The sequence below is a fragment of the Hyperolius riggenbachi genome, chromosome 3, assembly GCF_040937935.1.
Source record: "Hyperolius riggenbachi isolate aHypRig1 chromosome 3, aHypRig1.pri, whole genome shotgun sequence".
NCBI lineage: Eukaryota > Metazoa > Chordata > Amphibia > Anura > Hyperoliidae > Hyperolius > Hyperolius riggenbachi.
Window position 1 is genome coordinate 224,979,610 of NC_090648.1, and position 21,298 is coordinate 225,000,907.

At 42.3% G+C, this 21,298-nt stretch overlaps 1 protein-coding gene across 3 annotated transcripts in view; it reads left to right on the forward strand.

Moving 5' to 3' along the window:
* The window catches only part of CHRNB4 (cholinergic receptor nicotinic beta 4 subunit), a 71,434-nt gene extending 57,350 nt beyond the window's left edge, over window positions 1–14,084 (forward strand). For all 3 annotated transcript variants that reach the window (XM_068272609.1, XM_068272610.1, XM_068272611.1), the window contains 3 exons: window positions 2,360–2,469; window positions 7,235–8,183; window positions 13,491–14,084. In XM_068272609.1, coding sequence (XP_068128710.1) covers window positions 2,360–2,469; window positions 7,235–8,183; window positions 13,491–13,631 — 1,200 coding nt within the window. In that variant the 3' untranslated portion in view covers window positions 13,632–14,084. The remainder of the gene's footprint in view (window positions 1–2,359; window positions 2,470–7,234; window positions 8,184–13,490) is intronic.
* Window positions 14,085–21,298: the final 7,214 nt, after the last annotated feature.

Sequence of the window (21,298 nt, forward strand, 5' to 3'; positions counted from 1 at the left end):
TGACCTGCCTGTACCTGGAGGTAAAGTTAATCTGTATGCATTTTACAGTTTTTAGTGGAGTTCCCATTGCTGTTTTAGTGGAGTTCCTATTCAGGCTGTGTAATAGAAAAGAATAGTAGAAATATTTTTATTTTTTTTTACAGGGGATGCCTATAAATATACGTTTCATAGTTTGCTACATAATGAAATACTCCTTCCCCTCCTCCCAAAAAAAAAAAAAAAAAACATCTTCCAAAAACTATCCTAACTTATGGAAGACAATTAAAGACTACTATTATTTATTTACTGAATGCTTACCACTGAAATACTGCACATTTTGCCGCACTTTATTCATTTACCGCACATTTTACCGCATGTTTTACCACATATTCGGAAATGCTGAAAAATGTTTCAGAATTGCTAAAAAAAAGGGTAAATACTGCATGAGGTATTTTACCTACAAAAAATATTTACCTCACATAGCTACCAGAATTGAGGCCATTATGTTTTGTGGACTGGGGCACAACGGAGAGGAGGAAGGATTCTGTATAGGAACTTTTACATGTGATGAGGAACTGTTTTAGAACTACTTGAAATTTGTGCATTTCTTGTTTCAGTTGTAATAATAGTGTAGATGGCTCTTCCTTATTTACAGGGTTTGAATTTGTTTGATTTTAAAGTTTCAGTGTTCATAGCATAATTAAAAAATGGTTACAAAAATCTCATCCCATAAACAACCAATGCAAGTCTGTGCTTTCTGTGTTGTCCTCGATGTGATATGCTGGGAGAGGGCTGATTCTACTCTAGCTCATGACAAGTGTTCACAGAAATCTAGGCCAGGGGCATTTCTAGGTTCCTGTGAGATCCAGGGCACCCCTGGGCAACAAGAGGGAATGAGTGTGCGCGTACCGCTGTGAAAAATGGGCGTGGTTATGCCGTGTAAAGTGGGCGTGGTCAAAGGTGGGGCCAAATGTGCATGAACATAGCAGTGGCGTAACTTAAACATATTCAATATGCAGCATTTCACATATACGGTATAAGCCCCTCACCTGGCTTCTGTCTTGTCTTAGGCTGGCTGGTATAGGTTAGATAGGTAGCTTCCCACAGCGTAGGTTAGATGGGTAGCTTCCCCCAGCGTAGGTTAGATAGGTAGCTTCCCCCAGTGTAGATTAGATAGGTAGCTTCCCCCTGCGTAGGTTAGATAGAAAGCTGCCCCCAGCGTAGGTTAGATAGGTAGGTTCCCCCACTATAGGTTAGATAGATAGCTTCCCCCTGTATAGATTAGATAGGTAGCTTCTCCCACTATAGATTAGATAGGCAGCTTCCCCTAGTATAGATTAGATAGGCAGCTTCCCCCAGTATAGCTTAGATAGGCAGCTTCCCCCAGTATAGCTTAGATAGGCCGCTTCCCCCAGTATAGCTTAGATAGGCAGCTTCCCCCAGTATAGATTAGATAGGCAGCTTCCCCCAGTATAGATTAGATGGGCAGCTTCCCCTAGTATAGATTAGATAGGCAGCTTCCCCCAGTATTTGCCGCAGACACAGCCTCCAGCTCTTTCCGACTTCCTCCTCCGGCGTCCCTCGCCTTGGTTACTGTGCCCCTTGTGCGTCATCACAGGGGGCGCTGTAACCAAGGCGACAGACACCGGAGGAGGAAGTCGGAAGGAGTTGGAGGCTGTGTCTGCGGCAATCGGAGGTGAGTTTGTAACTGCCCGCTCCACCCAGTGCCCCCTCCTGCCACTAAATCGATCCGGGGCACCATGGCAACAGGTTCCAGGCCGGTGCCCCAGATCAAATGCCCTAGCGACGCCAATGATCTAGGCTATTCATATTATGAAACCAGAATTTCTGTTAGCATCTGATTTTAATATGGGAATTAATGAACTGTAAGGCTACATTCACAATGGTGCAGTGCAGTGCCTTGGGTCGGACAATATAATCACATTGCTAACATGATGCAATTATATTATAATTGTTTTTTCACATCGGCCTGTTAGCATGCACCACGTCATGTGAGCATACCACGGTGCATGCATTGCAGTACCATATTAGCCATTGTAGTGAAGCATACTTTGTAGAGTATGTACTATATACTTCACTGTATGCATCACACCACACATATAATGTGCAAGGGAACTTTTCCATCATGTTGCAATCCTGCTTTTGCTGGATATGCCACGCCTCACTGTGAACATAGCCTCAAGTTAAGTCAGTGTTTGCTAGGCCACCGTCAATTTTGATTTAAGTATTATCATATGTAACATATATGGTATATCACATTGGATATGGATATGAATGGATATGACATATGATGATGCAGACTACGACATGGACCATGTGATATACTAGACTTTATCAGTGATATTTGTCTCGTTTGTAGGAATGGGCGGACTATCGACTGACCTGGGACCCAGCAGAATATGATGGTATAAGGAAACTTCGGATTCCATCAAAACAGATTTGGCTTCCTGACATTGTGCTCTATAATAAGTAATTGATATATTTTTGACCTTTTTTTCTGCCTGAAAGTAACATTATAATTAGCATTCAGAATACTTGTTTAAATATTACATAAACAAATGTTAGCTCATTGCGTAATAAATTATTAGGCTAACAAATTTGAACAGAATTCAGTTTGCAACTCTCACACTACACTATAGACCACCACTATTAACCACACTCCAACTTTAATAGAATGTACTCTTAAATACAATTTACAGAAAGGGTAGATATCAAGGTAGTTGAAATGGACTCTGTAAAATCACCATTTGTAATGCATTTGTGACGAATTTCAAAGATATAATAAAATGCTTGGAACAATGCAACTTTGCAGTACAGCAATCGTGCCCTGCATTCAGAGATGTGTTAGGGAATTTCTCCAACTTACTCTTTAGATAGTAGATGATCTATAGGTTTCATATCAGAGCTCATAGAAGGCCATGCTACAACTAATGCGAATTATGGTAGTCTCACTCTGAGGTTCAGTTAGTAATTTGACTTCTTTACTGTACCTTACCTGCCTGCTTTTGAAAAATGACACTGTAGTGATCTATCACTTTGTATTCCCCTCCTGCTCTTCCTGGTATGGGCCACAACATGACTTTACCACCTGATCTGCATTGGAACAAAGATTGACTTATAATCATGTAGATGCAAAAGCCCCACAATGCCCTACCACCTGACACAACCCAGCCTCAATTCCTTTTGGTTGTATGCTTATAGTTTTCCAGATGATCTCTTCCCAATAACTGTCTTTACTAATAAATATATATATACAGTGGGTTGCAAAAGTATTCGGCCCCCTTGAAGTTTTCCACATTTTGTCACATTACTGCTACAAACATGCATCAATTTTATTGGAATTCCATGTGAAAGACCAATACAAAGTGGTGCACACCTGAGAAGTGGATCGAAAATCATACATGATTCCAAACATTTTTTACAAATAAATAACTGCAAAGTGGGGTGTGCGTAATTATTCGCCCCCCTGGGTCAATACTTTGTAGAACCACCTTTTGCTGCAATTACAGCTGCCAGTCTTTTAGGGTATGTCTCTACCAGCTTTGCACATCTAGAGACTGAAATCCTTGCCCATTCTTCTTTGTAAAACAGCTCCAGCTCAGTCAGATTAGATGGACAGCGTTTGTGAACAGCAGTTTTCAGATCTTGCCACAGATTCTCGATTGGATTTAGATCTGGACTTTGACTGGGCCATTCTAGCACATGGATATGTTTTGTTTTAAACCATTCCATTGTTGCCCTGGCTTTATGTTTAGGGTCATTGTCCTGCTGGAAGGTGAACCTCCGCCCCAGTCTCAAGTCTTTTGCAGTCTCCAAGAGGTTTTCTTCCAACTTTGCCCTGTATTTGGCTCCATCCATCTTCCCATCAACTCTGACCAGCTTCCCTGTCCCTGCTGAAGAGAAGCACCCCCAGAGCATGATGCTGCCACCACCATATTTGACAGTGGGGATGGTGTGTTCAGAGTGATGTGCAGTGTTAGTTTTCCGCCACACATAGCGTTTTGCATTTTGGCCAAAAAGTTCAATTTTGGTCTCATCTGACCAGAGCACTTTCTTCCACATGGTCGCTGTGTCCACCACATGGCTTGTGGCAAACTGCAAACGGGATTTCTTATGCTTTCTGTTAACCATGCCTCTCTTCTTGCCACTCTCCCATAAAGGCCAACTTTGTACAGTGCATGACTAAGAGTTGTCCTATGGACAGAGTCTCCCACCTGAGCTGTAGATCTCTGCAGCTTGTCCAGAGTCATCATGGACCTCTTGACTGCATTTCTGATCAGCGCTCTCCTTGTTCGGCCTATGAGTTTAGGTGGATGGCCTTGTCTTGGTAGGTTTATAGTTGTGCCATACTCCTTCCATTTTTGAATGATCGCTTGAACAGTGCTCCGTGGGATGTTCATGGCTTTGGAAATCTTTTTGTAGCCTAAGCCTGCTTTAAATTTCTCAATAACTTGATCCCTGACCTGTCTGGTGTGTTCTTTGAACTTCATGGTGTTGTTGCTCCCAATATTCTCTTAGACAACCTCTGAGGCCTTCACAGAGCAGCTGTATTTGTACTGACATGAGATTACACACAGGTGCACTCTATTTAGTCATTAGCACTCATCAGGCAATATCTATAGGCAACTGACTGCACTCAGATCAAAGGGGGCCGAATAATTATGCACACACCACTTTGCAGTTATTTATTTGTAAAAAATGTTTGGAATCATGTATGATTTTCTTTCCACTTCTCATGTGTACACCACTTTGTGTTGGTCTTTCATATGGAATTCCAATAAAATTGATTCATGTTTGTGGCAGTAATATGACAAAATGTGGAAAACATCAAAAAACATCAAGGGGGCCGAATACGTTTGCTATATATATAATATATATTTGCCTTGTTACTTTGACTGTGTGAAATAGCTGCCTAATGATGCTATTTTTGCATCTACTTACTTATGTTACTTAGAGGGTATTCCTGCCTATTTATGCTAATTGGGAGATGTTAACTGAGTTATTTGGTGGGCATGCTACCTAATTATGCTATTTGTGGGACATGGGTATTATAAGGGTACCTCTTTTTGGTGCAATCTCTGGAGAATACACTTTTTAGTTAAATCTGTCCCTTGATGATATCTATCACCAGTAATATCTGCATGTCATTGATATCTGTCAGTAGTTATTCAGATCTGTGTTTATTATTTGCCTCTCATTGGTAATATCTGCCTTTTGCTTATATTATTTTTATGGTATTGAAATATCTCCCCATCATGCTTTCTTTTATAGCGTGATTAAAAATAGCAAACCATTCTCCTAACATGCAAATATGCAAATTACTCTAAGACAGTTAAACAAAGAAATAAAGCTTATATAAACCAGTAACTTGTGAATAATTAGCATGTAACTAGTTAGTTAAAGCCCTCATTCACTATGCCACTTTTTGACCCAAAAATCATTCCAGCAATCTTGAAGCTGGCAGCAGAGAGCCTGTTTCCTAGCTCTCATAGAGAGGCTCCTCACTCTGGCCTGGTGCACACCAAAAACCGCAAGCAGATCCGCAAAATGCTAGTGTTTTTAGCTGCGTTTTTTCTTCTTATTTTGAAGCGTTTTGCTAGCGTTTTGCGGTTTTGTGCTGCGGTTTTTGGTACAGCAGATTACATATATTGTTACAGTAAAGCTGTTACTGAACAGCTTCTGTAACAAAAACGCCTGGCAAACCGCTCTAATCTAGCGTTTTTCAGAGCGGTTTGCGTTTTTCATATACTTTACAAAGAGGCAAAAACGCCTCCGCAATCTAAAATCTGCAGCAGCCCGGGAGTATGCGTTTCTGCAAAACGCCTCCCGCTCTGGTGTGCACCAGCCCATTGAAATACATTACCCAAGCGTATCCGCAGCCGCAAGCGGATCGCAAAACGCTGCCGAACCGCTCTGGTGTGCACTAGGCCTCAGTGGCTAAGAGATGAACTCTTTGTGGTCAGCACTGCAGCCAAAGCAGACTCTTATCATTATGAGACCCTACAGAGTGACAGTGCAAGCCACACATAGTTATGCTCTAACTAGCACAGTGAGGAGATGGGCTAGGTCAAGTGAAATACTGGATTGTGTCCCAGCTTTTCCCTGTCTGCCTGATGTGGATGATGATGGGATGGGGAAGGAGTCCGGAAAGCTTTCTGTCCAGTAAAATTGCACTGTGATCCCAAATTACTGCATAATATAAAGATGTGCAATGCTAATTAATACAAATACACTAGCATTAAAAAATGGAAGGCTGAGCTAGGGCTTTACGTCACAGCTAGATATATAGCCTGAATTTAATTCCCTTCCGTTGTAAGATTTGTAGGTTATGAAAACATTTTGCTCATCACTGCTTATATGATAATAGAGTAACAGATTAAGGGACAAATGTAAATCTTTTACCCAACATAGGGGGCTTGACACATTTTGTTTAGTGATTTGGCTTCGGCTTGTAAATACTGAATGATGATTCTCATGTAGACTATAGAGCAGAACACATAGCACCTCACAAATGGAGCACTGATTGTTGGATATAGAAAGGTTACACATTATGGGCTTGATTCACTAAGACAAATGGCATGCCTTATCAGAGTTAAGTTGCCTTATCAGAGTTAACATGCCTTATCAGAGTAGCATAGCGAGCGCTACAAACTTATGCCCGCTAATTGGCAATGACGAGAGCTCCACTTATCCTGCCATGAGCCCCTGCAGGTCCAATCACTTTAAAGGAAATGATCCCCGCACTTTGATTGGCCCAATAGGCTGCCTGTCACTTGACAGGAAACTTGACAGGCAGCCTATTGGACTAATCAAAGTGTGGGGATAATGTCCTTTAAAGTGATTGGACATGCAGGTGCTCAGGGCAGGACGAGTGGAGCTCTTGTCATTGCCAGTTATCAGGCATACGTTCGTAGCGCACCCCATGCTACTCTGATAAGGCATATTAACTCTGATAAGGTGTGTTAACACTGATAGGGTGTGATAACTCTGATAAGGAATGCTATTTGATATAGTGAATCAACGCCTATATCTCTTGCTATATAGTGCCTCATTATGGCCTCCTATACTCCAAATGACCCTTTTAAACTAATGACAGTGACTGCAGTCTTTTATCATATTTGCAGCATTTCTGTCCATATTCTGTTGATTTGAATTTGTGCTCTAGTTCGCCTTGAAATTGTATATGCCGTGTTTTGTGTCCTTTTTCTCTGAAAAGTGCTGTTTGTTTTACCAGTGCTGACGGAACGTATGAGGTCTCCCTGTTCACCAACGCAATTGTACAGAACAACGGCAGCATCGCCTGGCTCCCTCCAGCCATTTACAAGAGTGCATGTAAGATAGAAGTCAAGCATTTTCCCTTTGACCAACAGAACTGCACGCTGAAGTTTCGTTCCTGGACTTATGATTACACAGAAATTGACCTGGATTTCAGAGATGATTCAGCCAGTATGGATGATTTCACACATAGTGGTGAATGGGATATCATACAGCTGCCAGCAAGGAAAACTGTCAATCCACTTGACCCAAAATATGTTGATATAACGTATGACTTCATCATCAAAAGAAAGCCTCTTTTCTATACAATTAATTTGATCATACCTTGCATTCTTATTACTTCACTGGCCATCCTGGTATTTTACCTTCCGTCTGACTGTGGACAGAAGATGACCTTGTGTATATCGGTTTTATTAGCCTTGACTGTATTTCTGCTTTTAATCTCCAAGATTGTCCCACCAACTTCTCTTGATGTGCCACTTATTGGGAAGTACCTGATGTTCACTATGGTGCTGGTGACATTTTCTATTGTCACTAGTGTGTGTGTCCTTAATGTCCACCACAGATCCCCTAGTACACACTCAATGCCACCTTGGGTAAAAAACTGTTTCTTGGAAAAACTCCCCATTTTCCTTTTTATGAGGCGACCAGAACAAAACCCATCCAGTCAGAAAACACGAAGTTGCCGGAGGAACATGCAGCTGGACTCGTGTAGGAACTCTAGCTATTTTGTAAATGCTGCAAGTGCAAAAACATGCGATCAGAGACTTAACGACCAGCCAGAACATACTAGGAACCAAGACGTCCGATATAGACACTCCAAAAAGTTCTCTCCACAAGTTCAAGAAGCTATGGAGGGTGTAAGCTTTATAGCGGACCACATGAAAAGTGATGATGACGACCAAAGTGTAAGACCACTGGTTTCAGAAATTAAGCTTTTTTTCAGTTTTGTTTTGTGTATATGCTTTGTTATGCCCAGGGCCGGATTTACCATAAGGCACTGTAGGCATGTGCCTACAGGTGCCTGTTGATAGAAAGGCAGCTCACCCCCCTCCTCAAGTGCCTCCCTCCTACCTTACCTATGCAGAGTCCTGAGCTGAGTATAAATGAGAGGTTACTCACCCAGCTATCGGCATTCCACTGACCAGATCTTCCGTCAATTGGGGACACCTCTAGCTACGTAATACATGGGGGCACCTCTAGCTTCTTAATACTGAGGGTACTTCTGGCTACCTAATAGTAAGGAGCACCTGCAGCTACCTATGACGGGCAAGGGACAAGGAAAGTAAGGGAGAAGACTGACAGTTGGGACAGCCAGAACACTTGCGGTGAGGTTCGACCGGGGTTTGCAGGTTCATGGAGCACGAAGTGTAGGGTGCCAGGACATCTGTGGCGTGGCTATAAGCTCCTGTGATGTATTATTAAAGTGCCTTAAAACACTGTACATTTCAGCTTGTGCATTTCAATGAGCGTGCCTTACCTAAAGCCCTGTACATACATAAAATAAAACTCAGCCAAGGTGGCCGATAGCAACCCCCTCTGTCCAGAATCCAGTGTGTGTACATCAACCCCTAAGGCTGCACTGTAAACTATAACTACACCCAGCATATTTTGAGTATGAGGATTTGTGATGCATACTCCCTTCTTAGATGGGCAATGCTGAATCCAAGAGATTGAAAAGACAGTGCCCCAGCTATTGCACACACACCTTCAAATCCATATAGTCAATCAACTGTACACTGCTATAGTTACCTTTACTTGATTTACTGAGCAAACCAGCTTAGGAAAGCCCTGTACACATGCTAGGAGAAACTCAGCTGAGGTATTCAATAATGACTGACTCGGCTGAGAATACAGCATGTTGGCTGCTCAGCCAGTGATCCACCCACTTACCCCATTTAGTCACATCTGCGCCGCTCCACCTCCCACCACCCACTTACCCCATTTAGTCACATCTGCGCCGCTCCACCTCCCAACATGGGAACAAAACATGTTGCTAGCCTGCAGGCTAACAATGCCTCTATCAGCCTCAGCCCAGCCATGTCATCCGAAGGATTGGGTACCTATTCTTGATGGGTGACATGCCTCATATCTGTGTATGAGGCTTTAGGCCAGGTTTACACTGACATTTTAACTAATCAGCTGTTCTGCATTTTCTCATTCAGTTGTTCTGCATTTTAATGAGCGTTAGTATGTATTGGGTCCACAACGCACAAAAAAATGCTTACAGTTTTGCATTGTCAAAAACCTTAAGTGAAAATGCATACATGTAAACTGACTCACATGGAAACATAAAATTCCTTCACCTGCTCTGTCAAGCAGATGCTACTGTTATTACTCCCTGTGAGGCACTGACATTCATTTTATTGGCCTATGTTTTTGCCTATATGCACACATATATTCTGTATCCAGTGAGGCATTGTAAATTGCTTCAGCAGTTGATGCCAAGTTTTTTATTTACTTTGCATAAGGAGGCCATTACCGTTAAACAGTGAGCAAGCCCTTAAATGGTTTAGCAAATGTCTTTGGTAAAATTCTTATTAGATAATTCCCAGTCTTCTTCAAAACTGAGAAATATAAATACAGTAATGAGATTAGAAATGTTACCTTCCTTAAATGTTAGCACGCATAATTTATTAACTGGAATGTATACAGTGGTGTTTTATGTATATTAATGTATTTATTATGTTTGGTTAGCAATTGGTAAACAGAAGAGATTGTTACTTTTCTGTTGCAGTAAATTATTATTTATATAGCGCCGACATCTTCCGCAGTGCTGTACAGAGTATAATGGGCTTGATACCCTAAGACAAATAGCAGGCCTTATCAGAGATAACACGCCTTATCAAAGTTAACATGCCTTATCAGATTATTATTTTTATTATTATTATTATTTTTTATTTATATAGCGCCAACATCTTCCGTAGCGCTGTACATAGTACAAACAAATAATGGGGAACAAATATACATAAGAAATACAAGACACTGTACAGTCATGACATTGAATAGAATAAATACAGATACATACATAGTTGATATGTAGTTGGTACATATGCATATGTTAAAATTACAGCAGTATGAGAAACACTAGGAGGAGGTCCCTGCCCTTGCGAGCTTACAATCTAGAGGGTAGTGGGGAGGAAACAAAGGGGAAGGAAACACCAGGATTAGTGGGTGAGCCAGTGTGCCTTCAGTGCTGCCTATAGCAAATTATCAGAGTAGCATAGCGAGCGCTACGAACTTATGGCAATGACGAGAGCTCCACTCGTCCTGCACTGAGCCCCTGCGGGTTCGTAGCGCTCGCTATGCTACTCTGATAAGGCGTGTTAACTTTGAGAAGGCGTGCTATTTGTCTTTATTGTCATTAAACTGTCCCTCAGAGGAGCTCACAATCTAATCCCTACCATAGTCATATGTCTATGTATGTATCGTGTATGTATTGTAGTCTAGGGCCAATTTAGGAGGAAGCCAATTAACTTATCTGTATGTTTTGGGGATGTGTGAGGAAACCGGAGGGTCCAGAGGAAACCCACACAGACAATGGGAGAACATACAAACTCCTTGCAGATAGTGCCCTGGCTGGAATTCGAACCAGGAACCCAGAGTCCCGGACTCAGCGACTTATGCTTTATAAATAAGCTAGATGGTTTTTGGGCAGTGACAGCCAATTGTTGCGGTGGCATCCTAGAATCTAGCAATAAACACATAAGCCCCTGGTGCTCCCCAGCTAACAATCGGCCCGAGTGCACTGTTCTTCTACTTTTTATATATAGAAAGGACCATAAAGAGTTCATGCAGAGTCTTTATAGGACAAAATTATCAAAAATACATTATTGACACAAATTCATAAAAAATCCAGGAATACTCTCAATAAAAGGGCTCCTTATGCGTATATAAAGTCTTCCAAAACAGGAATATAACAACTTAGTGCAATACAGAAAAGGCAACGACACGCTCGTTTCGGGCACAAAGCCCTTTGTCAGGCCCAATGCACAAAGCACTATCTATTAATCCTGAGAAGAGTGTATGACAGGAGCATCACGGAATAAAGAGAACATCTGAGGCAACCAGATGTATATAACACGATCCTGAAGGCTGGTAGGAAGTCAGCTGCTAGATCAGGAGTGCTCCTGATCTAGCAGCTGACTTCCTACCAGCCTTCAGGATCGTGTTATATACATCTGGTTGCCTCAGATGTTCTCTTTATTCCGTGATGCTCCTGTCATACACTCTTCTCAGGATTAATAGATAGTGCTTTGTGCATTGGGCCTGACGAAGGGCTTTGTCCCCGAAACGAGCGTGTCGTTGCCTGTTCTGTATGCACTAAGTTGTTATATTCCTGTTTTGGAAGACTTTATATACGCATAAGGAGCCCTTTTATTGAGAGAATTCCTGGATTTTTTATGAATTTGTGTCAATAAAGTATTTTTGATAATTTTGTCCTATAAAGACTCTGCATAAACTCTTTATGGTCCTTTCTATATATAAAAAGTATTTTGGTGGGTCAAGTGGATGACTCCAGAAAAGGATTAAGAGGGTTTTTTTTGCTAATTAAAAGGAAGAAATCCCAACTATACTATACTGCACTGTTCTTCTACTCATTCCACCTCCTCCATTGTGCACTGTTGTGTCAGCCCTCCTTCCCCCTGCATAGCAGCAGAAAATGTTGCTAACCAAGAGGCTGGTGATGTGTCTGTACAGCCACAGCCCTGTGCTGTCACCAGAGAGATCGTGTCCAGATCCCTGCAAGGATAGAGTCCTTGTACATTTGTGTGAGGAGTAGTGACTAGACTCTGTTTGTTTCCCTATATTGACCTCATCTTGCCTTTAGCACCTTGCAACGGAATAAGGTATTTCTTACAAAACTATAGAAACAGAGCAGTAGGTGGGACTCTAAACAAATAGTAAATACTTATTTGTTACATTTATTAAAATCTAATTTTGAGTATTAGAAAAAAAAAAACTGAGGAAAAAAAACCAGGAATATCTGGTGCACATTGGGTACCAATGAAGTGGGGAGGTAGCATACATACAACATACTAAGTGCCACAAAATGGGGGAAAACTCCTGTAAAAAGATCACCACACTATGAAAAAAAGATCAGATTTTCAAAAAATTCCCAGGAGTGTATTAGAAAATTGTAATTTCCCAACTTACCTCAGGAGAGGAAAACCACTGGATCCTCCGCAGGTATTTAAATGATAAAGTCTAAAAACATCTGTGAGAAAACTCAGAAGAACCATTTGCTTGTGTAAACTAGACCTTTAGATTTTATATATGCAGTTAAAATGGCCAACAACAGGTTATAGGTTATTAAGTTAATACATAGCTATAAAGTTGCATTCTTTAGGCTAGGTTCACAGTGGTCAGTTGCATAACGCACACGTTATAATGTGTTATGAGTGTGAACTGGAATGGAGACTGGAGATAGACTTTAATAAAAAGCCTGCATGCAGCAAGTTAGAATAAAGCTATCAGTTACAGTGCAGCACTGTGATCAGGCCCATAGAACTGTATGGGCAGTGAGCTGACATGCAGAATTATTCAGCAACGCAAGTGAGCACTGTGAACTAGCCCTTAAAGGGATACTGTAGGGGGGTCGGGGGAAAATGAGCTGAACTTACCCGGGGCTTCTAATGGTCCCCCGCAGACATCCTGTGTTGGCGCAGCCACTCCCCAATGCTCCGGCCCCGCCTCCAGTTCACTTCTGGAATTTCTGACTTTAAAGTCAGAAAACCACTGCGCCTGCGTTGCCGTGTCCTTGCTCCCGCTGATGTCACAGGGAGTGTACTGCGCAGACACAGACCATACTGGGCCTGCGCTGTGCGCTCTTGATGACATCATCAGCGGGATCGAGGACACAGCAACGCAGGCACAGTGGTTTTCTGACTTTAAAGTCAGAAATTCCAGAAGTGAACCGGAGGCGGGGCCGGAGCATCGGTGAGCGGCTGCGCGGGCACAGGATGTCTGCGGGGGACCATTAGAAGCCCCGGGTAAGTTCAGCTCATTTTCCCCCGACCCCCTACAGTATCCCTTTAAGCTGGAAAAAAAACCCTGAAGCCGATTACTATCTTATTAATATATAGTAATGGGAGAAATATAGAAAGGATCACGTTTTTCCTGCTGAAGATAGAATCTATAATGAGCAATGATATATTTATGAAACGATGCACTGTGATTGTTAATATTAACATACATTTCTTTGCTTTCTTCAGATAATTGAAGACTGGAAGTATGTTGCCATGGTGGTGGATAGACTCTTTCTTTGGATATTTATCATTGTTTGTGTTTCGGGAACGGTTGGACTTTTCATGCAGCCACTACTACAAAACCACATTCCATCTGGAACTCATTAGGGAAAGAAAGCTACAGAACATTACTGTAATAATGACAATGCTTCCTAATTTGTATCTTCTCTGAAGCCCAAAGGAAAACAGATTTTTTAGATACATTTATAGAAAGATTTTGAAACTGATTTCCTTACAGTTTATTTTAGAATGTCGGAACATGCTATGCACTTAGCCACTATCAACTTTTTTTTAATAATAAACTATGATAATCTCAATAACATAATTTCAGAATCACATTTTTTTGCATAATGTAAGTGCAAAAAAGTGCATTATAGTAAAATAGAAGACTTTTGCATTTTGTTCATGAGGTCTAATGGGCTGGAGAAGCAAGTGTTACAGTAGACATGAACTCAGTACTCTTCACAGCAGGCTGTGACCTCACATAGCAGTATGAACTGATACAGATGTTACTCATTTATCATTTTTAAATACGACAATAATAAAATAAAAATATTTAAAGGGACCGAATCATTTGTTTTTATCTATTACTTTATACCTCCTCAGTGTGTTCCTTAACCACTTCAGGTTCTGGGGTTTTTACTCCTTAACCCCCTTGCTGTTCCAATTATTGCGGCAAGGGGCCGCGCAGCACTTTATTTTTTTTTTAAATCATGTAGCTAGCCTAGCGCTAGCTACATGATAGCCGCAGAGCAGCGGCATCCCCCCACCCACTCCGATCGCCTCCGGCGATCTGCGCAAGCAGGAAATCCCGTTCAGAACGGGTTTCCTGCATGACTTCCCCCGTCGCCATGGCGACGGGGCGGGATGACGTCATAGACGTCGGGACGTCAGAGGAAGTCCCGATCCACCCCTCAGCACTGCCTGGCACTGATTGGCCAAGCTGCGCAAAGGGTCGGGGGGGGGGGGGCGCGGCGGGTAGCGGCGAATCGGCGGCGATCGAGTTATGCACGCAGCTAGCAAAGTGCTAGCTGCGTGCAATAAAAAAAATTGTGAAAATCGGCCCAGCGGGGCCTGGGCAATCCTCCTGCGCAGGTTACCCTGAGCTCAGCTCGGGATAACCGGCAAGGAGGTTAAAGGACACCTGGAGTGAGAGGGATACAGTGGCTGCCATATTTATTTTGTTTTAAGCAGTACCAGTTGCCTGGCTATCCTGCTGATCCTCTGCCTCTAGTACCTTTACCCATAGACCCTTAAAAAGCTATGCAAATATGCAGATCAGGTGTTTCTAACATTATTGTCAGATCTTACAAGATTAGCTGCATGATAGTTTATGGTGTTATTCAGTCACTACTGCAGCCAAATAGATCAGCAGGGCTGCCAGGCAACTAGTATTGTTTAAATGCATATGGCAGCCTCCATGTACTTCTCACTTCAGGTTCCCTTTAAGGTTTCTGACAAATTTGGCTTTTCACCTGTGTCACTATTTATACAGCAATAACTTTTAATTACCTATGCCATCAAAGTGATACACCTACCGTATTGTTTTTTTTTTTTCAGGACAATCTAGGCTTTCTTTGGGTAATATTTTTTCCAAGTATTTATTTAATTTCACAGGCATTTTATCAAGGAAAATTAGGTGTAAAACACAAAAATAACACATTTTTCATGTTTCACCCTTCCTAATTTTTGCATGACGAGTGTCACAGTTTTAAAACACCTCAAAATAAATTACTTAGCTCGTCCTGGTTAAAACTATACTATATATGCCATGTTTCATCATTGGTGGGCATGTATTATTACCTACAGCCTGTGCATCTGCAGAGATTGTATGCAATCACTAGGGCGCACGCCGCACAGTTTGGGGACCCCAGTACTGTATAAATGCATTGCTAGGCAACAACATTTCAATGCATCTATGCAGTGTTGGGTCCCCGAGCTGTCTCCCTAGTGATCGCATCTGATCACTATGGGCCGCAGCCATTACAGGTGTCCATAAATCCTTAAAGTATACCAGAGACCTCTGAAACAAAAGATTTGATACTTACCTGGGGCTTCCTCCTACCCCATAAACACGTCTGAGTCTCACACTGTCCTCCCGCGGTTTGCCGTTCAGCCACGATCAGCCACGGTGACAGGCTCAGTCAGGTCCAGTCTGGGTCTTCTGTGCATGCACGGACCTCCCGTGCATGTGCAGTACACCCGGACTGACGTGAGTGAGCATGTTACCAGGACTGATCGCAGCTGAACAGCAGATCGCGGGAGGATGTCAAGGATGTTTATGGGCGAGAGAAAGCCCTGGGTAAGTATCAAATCTTTAGTTTCCAGGTCTCTGGTTTACTTTAAGGCCAAGTATAGGTGACACAAGGGGTTAATTAGTCTGACAGGGTAAACACTTCACACACCAAAAAAAAAAAAAAACTTTATTTTTTAATGTGACACTGTCACTTTAATTAAAAAACATGATCACGACGGCAGCATTTAGTGCTGTAGTGAGTCTCACATCCAGGAACCTTTTAGAGTAGCTCGTTTGGATGTCAGACTCATGTCCAGGAACCTAAAGTGGTTAAAGGACACTTGAACTGAGAGGGATATGGAAAAAGGAAATAAATATAGCAGCCTCCATATCCCTCTCAGTTCAAGTGTCCTTTAACCACTTGAGGACCCCCCCTTTACCCCCCCTTAAGGACCAGCGCTGTTTGAAGGGATCTGTGCTGGGTGGGCTCTACAGCCCCCAGCACAGATCAGAGGGCACGCAGAGCGATCAGATCGCCCCCCTTTTTTCCCCCCTATGGGGATGATGTGCAGGGGGGGTCTGATCGCTCCTGCGTGCAGGCTAGTTGCGGGGGGGGGCACCTCAAAGCCCCCCTCCGCGGCGACATTCACCCCCCTCCCTCTCCTACCTCTCCCTCCCGGTGATCCGGGCTGCACAGGACGCTATCCGTCCTGTGCAGCCAGTGACAGGACGTCCCCTGTCACATGGAGGCGATCCCCGGCCGCTGATTGGCCGGGGATCGCCGATCTGCCTTACAGCAGCAGCGCCGTACAATGTAAACAAAGCGGATTACTTCCGCTTGTGTTTACATTTAGCCTGCGAGCCGCCATCGGCGGCCCGCAGGCTATTCACGGAGCCCCCCGCCGTGATTTGACAGGAAGCAGCCGCTCGCGCGAGCGGCTGCTTCCTAATTAATCAGCCTGCAGCTGGCGACGCAGTACTGCGTCGCTGGTCCTGCAGCTGCCACTTTGCCGACGCACGGTATAAGCGTGCGGTCGGCAAGTGGTTAAAGGAGAACAAGACTTTTTTTAATCAGTGAATATGAGAGATGAAAATACTATAAAAAGTACTCTGCTAAAATATAATGATTTGTTCTTTATCATTCTTGTCAGTAGTCTTAAAGGACACCTGAACTGAGAGGGATATGAAGGCTGCCATATTTATTTCATTTTAAACAATAACAGCTGCCTCGCAGTCCTGATCTTTTAGGCATGTGGCTAATCCAGTCAGACTTCAGTCAGAAACACCTAAATGGCATGCTTGTTCAATATCTATGGCAAAAAATAATAGGGGCCGATAATCAGCAGGACAGCCAGGCAATTTGCATTGTCAAAAGAAAATACATATATCAGCCTCCATATCCGTATCCTGGTTACCAGGGTTAGGGTAAGAAAACAAATGTGTAATTTGGCACTGGATTTCAACTTGGTTGGTAATTCTGAAGACTGTACGATTTTTTCAAAACAGTTAATTATGTTTGTGTTTTATTTATTGAAAGGCTGTATGTTTTCTGTTACAGAGGCTAAGTAGTATAAAAAGGGGAACCCTATACATTTTTGGGTTTGTTTTTAGGATAATTATTTTTGCACAAGAACATTTTTAAAAAGTATGAGTAGGCATAAATAAAGTTTTTTATTTGTTTGTGTGGAAGTCAGTGACTTAACCATAAGGGGAGCTGTTCATGCTATCACTGGTGGTTCAGGGCCATGTGGAGGCCCAACTACTTACGCTTCAATTCAGTTCCAATGAACATTCTACTTTATTGCTCAATCAACCTCAGCCCAATTAAGCGATATAAGGGAAAGCCTGGTTGTCTAATGCAAAAGTAAAAATCTATTTACACAAAATATCTGCTGCTCTATTGTCACAGGAGCCCTGGTGGTCAGACCGCAAATGGCCTCCCAAACGGTGCCAGCGCACGGATCGTGCGAACTCTGGTCGCAGTCAATGCGCAGGAACCGTTGGGACAACCCACAGACAAACCAGAAGGGAGCCTGTGAGATATGGGTAATTCCAACCTACACACGATTCCAGGGTATCTGCCACCACCACTGGTATGGGCCAGTGGACCCGATTTACTGACTGACTGGTCCTGCGAATAAAAACGGTTAAAACACGCTGTATTCTGTCTAGCCAACAACAAACAATAGTAACGTCTCTTCAGAGGTCTGGTTCAGTTGTGTGCGTGCTGAATAGTAGGGTAGCTAGAACAACAACTGACGATAGCGTCGGTTTATTGAAAGCAATATAAATAATTAATATATACAGACAATTATTAAAATCAACAATTATTAAAACAGTAATAGCCAGTATGAAAAACAAAAGGGAGAAAATACTTAGGGTTTGTGGAAATATGTCATTTTGTGGGAAAATCATCAAGTCCAAGCAAAACGGTTCCAAGTTCGCAAAGTTCTTTGTTCCAGAGATGAACTCAAAGTTCAGCAAGATTTAAAATCCACACAACATGGAGGATGTCCTTTGTTCAGTTCCGGCAAGATGGCCACCACTTGTTCCTCACGGTGGCCGTGTGTTCATGAAGATGGAAAATGGAGGAATAATTTGCCCGGGCAGCTCATTCACTTTTAATGGAGCTGAGTTCAGGGGCGGGCTTCCAGAGTCGGCCCCCAGGCCGGACTATGGTAATCACATCTAGGGCAGGGGCCTCCACAAGCCCTCCTAACTCTGACACTTCTCTAGACAGACCTGCGCGGCCGGCACACAAATAATAATTACATATTCTCGATCCCCAGAACCTACCGATTAATATGATATCAAACTTGGGCATGTTTGCATGCCCGGTTAAAAACCGGTGGAATTCCCAGAGTTCTGGTTATGCCAGTGGCCCAAATTTAATATCAAAATACTCACAAGATCCGGACCAGCAGAATGATATAACTTTCACATTTCTCACCTGAACGGTATTGCTTAAACATGCTCAAAATCCTAAACTCCATGCTTTCTTATTCTGCCTATATGGCTCCGGCCAGTCTAGGGCAAAGCAGGTTTTTGAATAGCCCCCTGCTGTGAGCTCATCCTGTCTTTTCCCAAAAGGCAGAGTGGGCTCTTTGCTGGCTAATTAACATCTAGGTGTCACCTGGTTCCCAGAACAGAAAGGGGAGTTAATGCCTCCAGGTTATTCTGCCTTCCACAGGGAATATGTCCAAGCTAATTAACACCTCCCCCCAGGCTTTCACTCAGCCAAGACAAATCCCCCAGCTGTTCCTAGGCAGAGGGATAATACACATCCAATCTTGGTTTAACGATCTGCGTCGCTAACTGACCGCAATCGCCTTTTGGCCGACTGGGCGTCGCCCGGCGTCATATCTATGATTTTAGCAAAATAGAAAAACTTTATTTAGCACGTGACATCTCACAACACATATCCCAGCAAAATCCTATATTAAAACCAACACGTTTTTTAACAGAGCTCTCCTCATTCAACCACAGACATGCAGGCAACCGAAAGCATACACTCAGCTGACTGTTATCCACAGTCTACGGTAGACTTAAACTCATTGGACTGCACTACTTACACTTCCAACTACTCACACTGCGTCCTGCCAATACAGGAGTCCATCGTTAAGGTCAGCTGTTGTTGTGGCCACACTTGTTTTGGGTGGCGGATCATGGTGGCCATGCCTGTTATGGGGTGTGGCAGGTGGGCTACCAGACTTTGGGGTAAAAGGGGAGAAAGTCAAAGTTTAGCTGAAGGGTCTCATGAATTTGAGTTATGACACTAATGTAAGCTCCTCCATTTCTCTAATGAAATGAAATCCTCAAACCAGTGTACTAGAGAAGGAGACCTCTAAAAATGTCACAGTCTAGTTGAACTCGATGGACGTATGTCTTTTTTCAACCCAAATAACTATGTAACTATGATGACCATTTTTGCTGCATTTATGAGGTGCTGCAGGACTGATCTCTTATAGGTAACATGTAAGACAATTAGAAATTTTTATACGATTTTTCTGCAATTGTTATTTTTCTGCAATTGCGATTTTTTTGAGCTTGGAAAGTGTCTAACATTTTTCTTTACTAGAATATACAGAATACATTCCAGTACTTTGCTGAAGGAAGGGCAGAAGTGAGGTCACACTGTGGCCTTACAGTCCTTTCTTAAGATGGACGCTCACGCAGGATGAATATAAAGAAAATAAAATATTTACTATGGTGCCAGGCCTTTGACACAGGAAAGGGTGATACAGGTACAGTATGCTTATTGTGAGGATGTCAAGTAAATGTTTTTTAAATCATTATATATAGAGTTTCATTGTGCTTTAATATGGTTCCACATCTGAAGAACAGACTACATGTTTGGGAAATGTTTCTCTATATGATAGGGAGTCATATACTATTGAAATAGTATTTTATATTTAATTTATTTTACTCAGAGGAAACAGAAGAATAATATTTTTTGCCATTGTGTCTCCCACTGCAATATGAAGACCTTTTTCCCATTTGGGACAAAAGGATAAACCGTTAATCCAGATTTTAAAAGTATGTCTTAAATATGTAATATACCTTTTTAGTAGACTTCCTGAAATAGTAACAGTAGATGACCCAACTGGCTTCTACCCAGCTGGTCTGACAAATGTTTATAACTAATTTCCTAGAGATTTTGGTATCAATCTTTTTTCATGTCTTCTTGAATAGAAGGCCATCCCTAAATGAAGTGAAACAGTGAGCATCGTCAATATACCTACTTCCACCTTCCATAACACAATAAAGAACAACTTAAAGCAGGTCTTCCCAACCCAGTCATCAAGGCCCACCAGCAGTATATATTGTGGAAATCCACACAGGTAGTTAATCAGCTCTGCTGAGACACTAATTACTTCACCTGTGAATGTTTGCGTTTTTTTTAAAAAAACATGTATTGTTGGTGGTACTTGAGGACAGGGTTGGAAAGACTTAAAGGATACCTGGCCTAAAACAAAGCTACCTAAAGTAAGCACAGAGGTATGTTTATGTGAGATTCATATACCTCTGTGCATTTTCCATACCTCTCCCTGTTCCCCCTGGACCCCATAATCACTTCTTGGGCCCCGAGAGCTCCCTAGTCCAGTTCAGGTTTACTGGATCATTTGTTTTCTACAGTGTTCTCCACTGCCCTCTAAGTAACTAGTAAATCTACACCACATGGGCTTGTGTAAACACTTCAAACAACAATTAGGACAAGACCGACTGGATATAGCAGATTGTGGACAAGTCCAAGATCTATTAAAAAACATTTCTAACCTGAATAGGTTTATAAAATTTCAGTGTAACCACAATGAAAGCAGTAGTTTCCTGTTTCTGAGATGGGATCATGATTTAACGTAGAAGTGCAGTCAAGCAAACTGCCCGGCATATACATTAGCGAAGGTGCAGTATATTAAGTGCTACATTTAAAAATGACAGTATTTTACATATATTGCCTATAAGTGTTAAAGATATTGATATTGCAGTAATTGTTTCCTTCTTCTTGAGTTTCTTTCTGTCTCTCTGGAGTTTTAAGTAT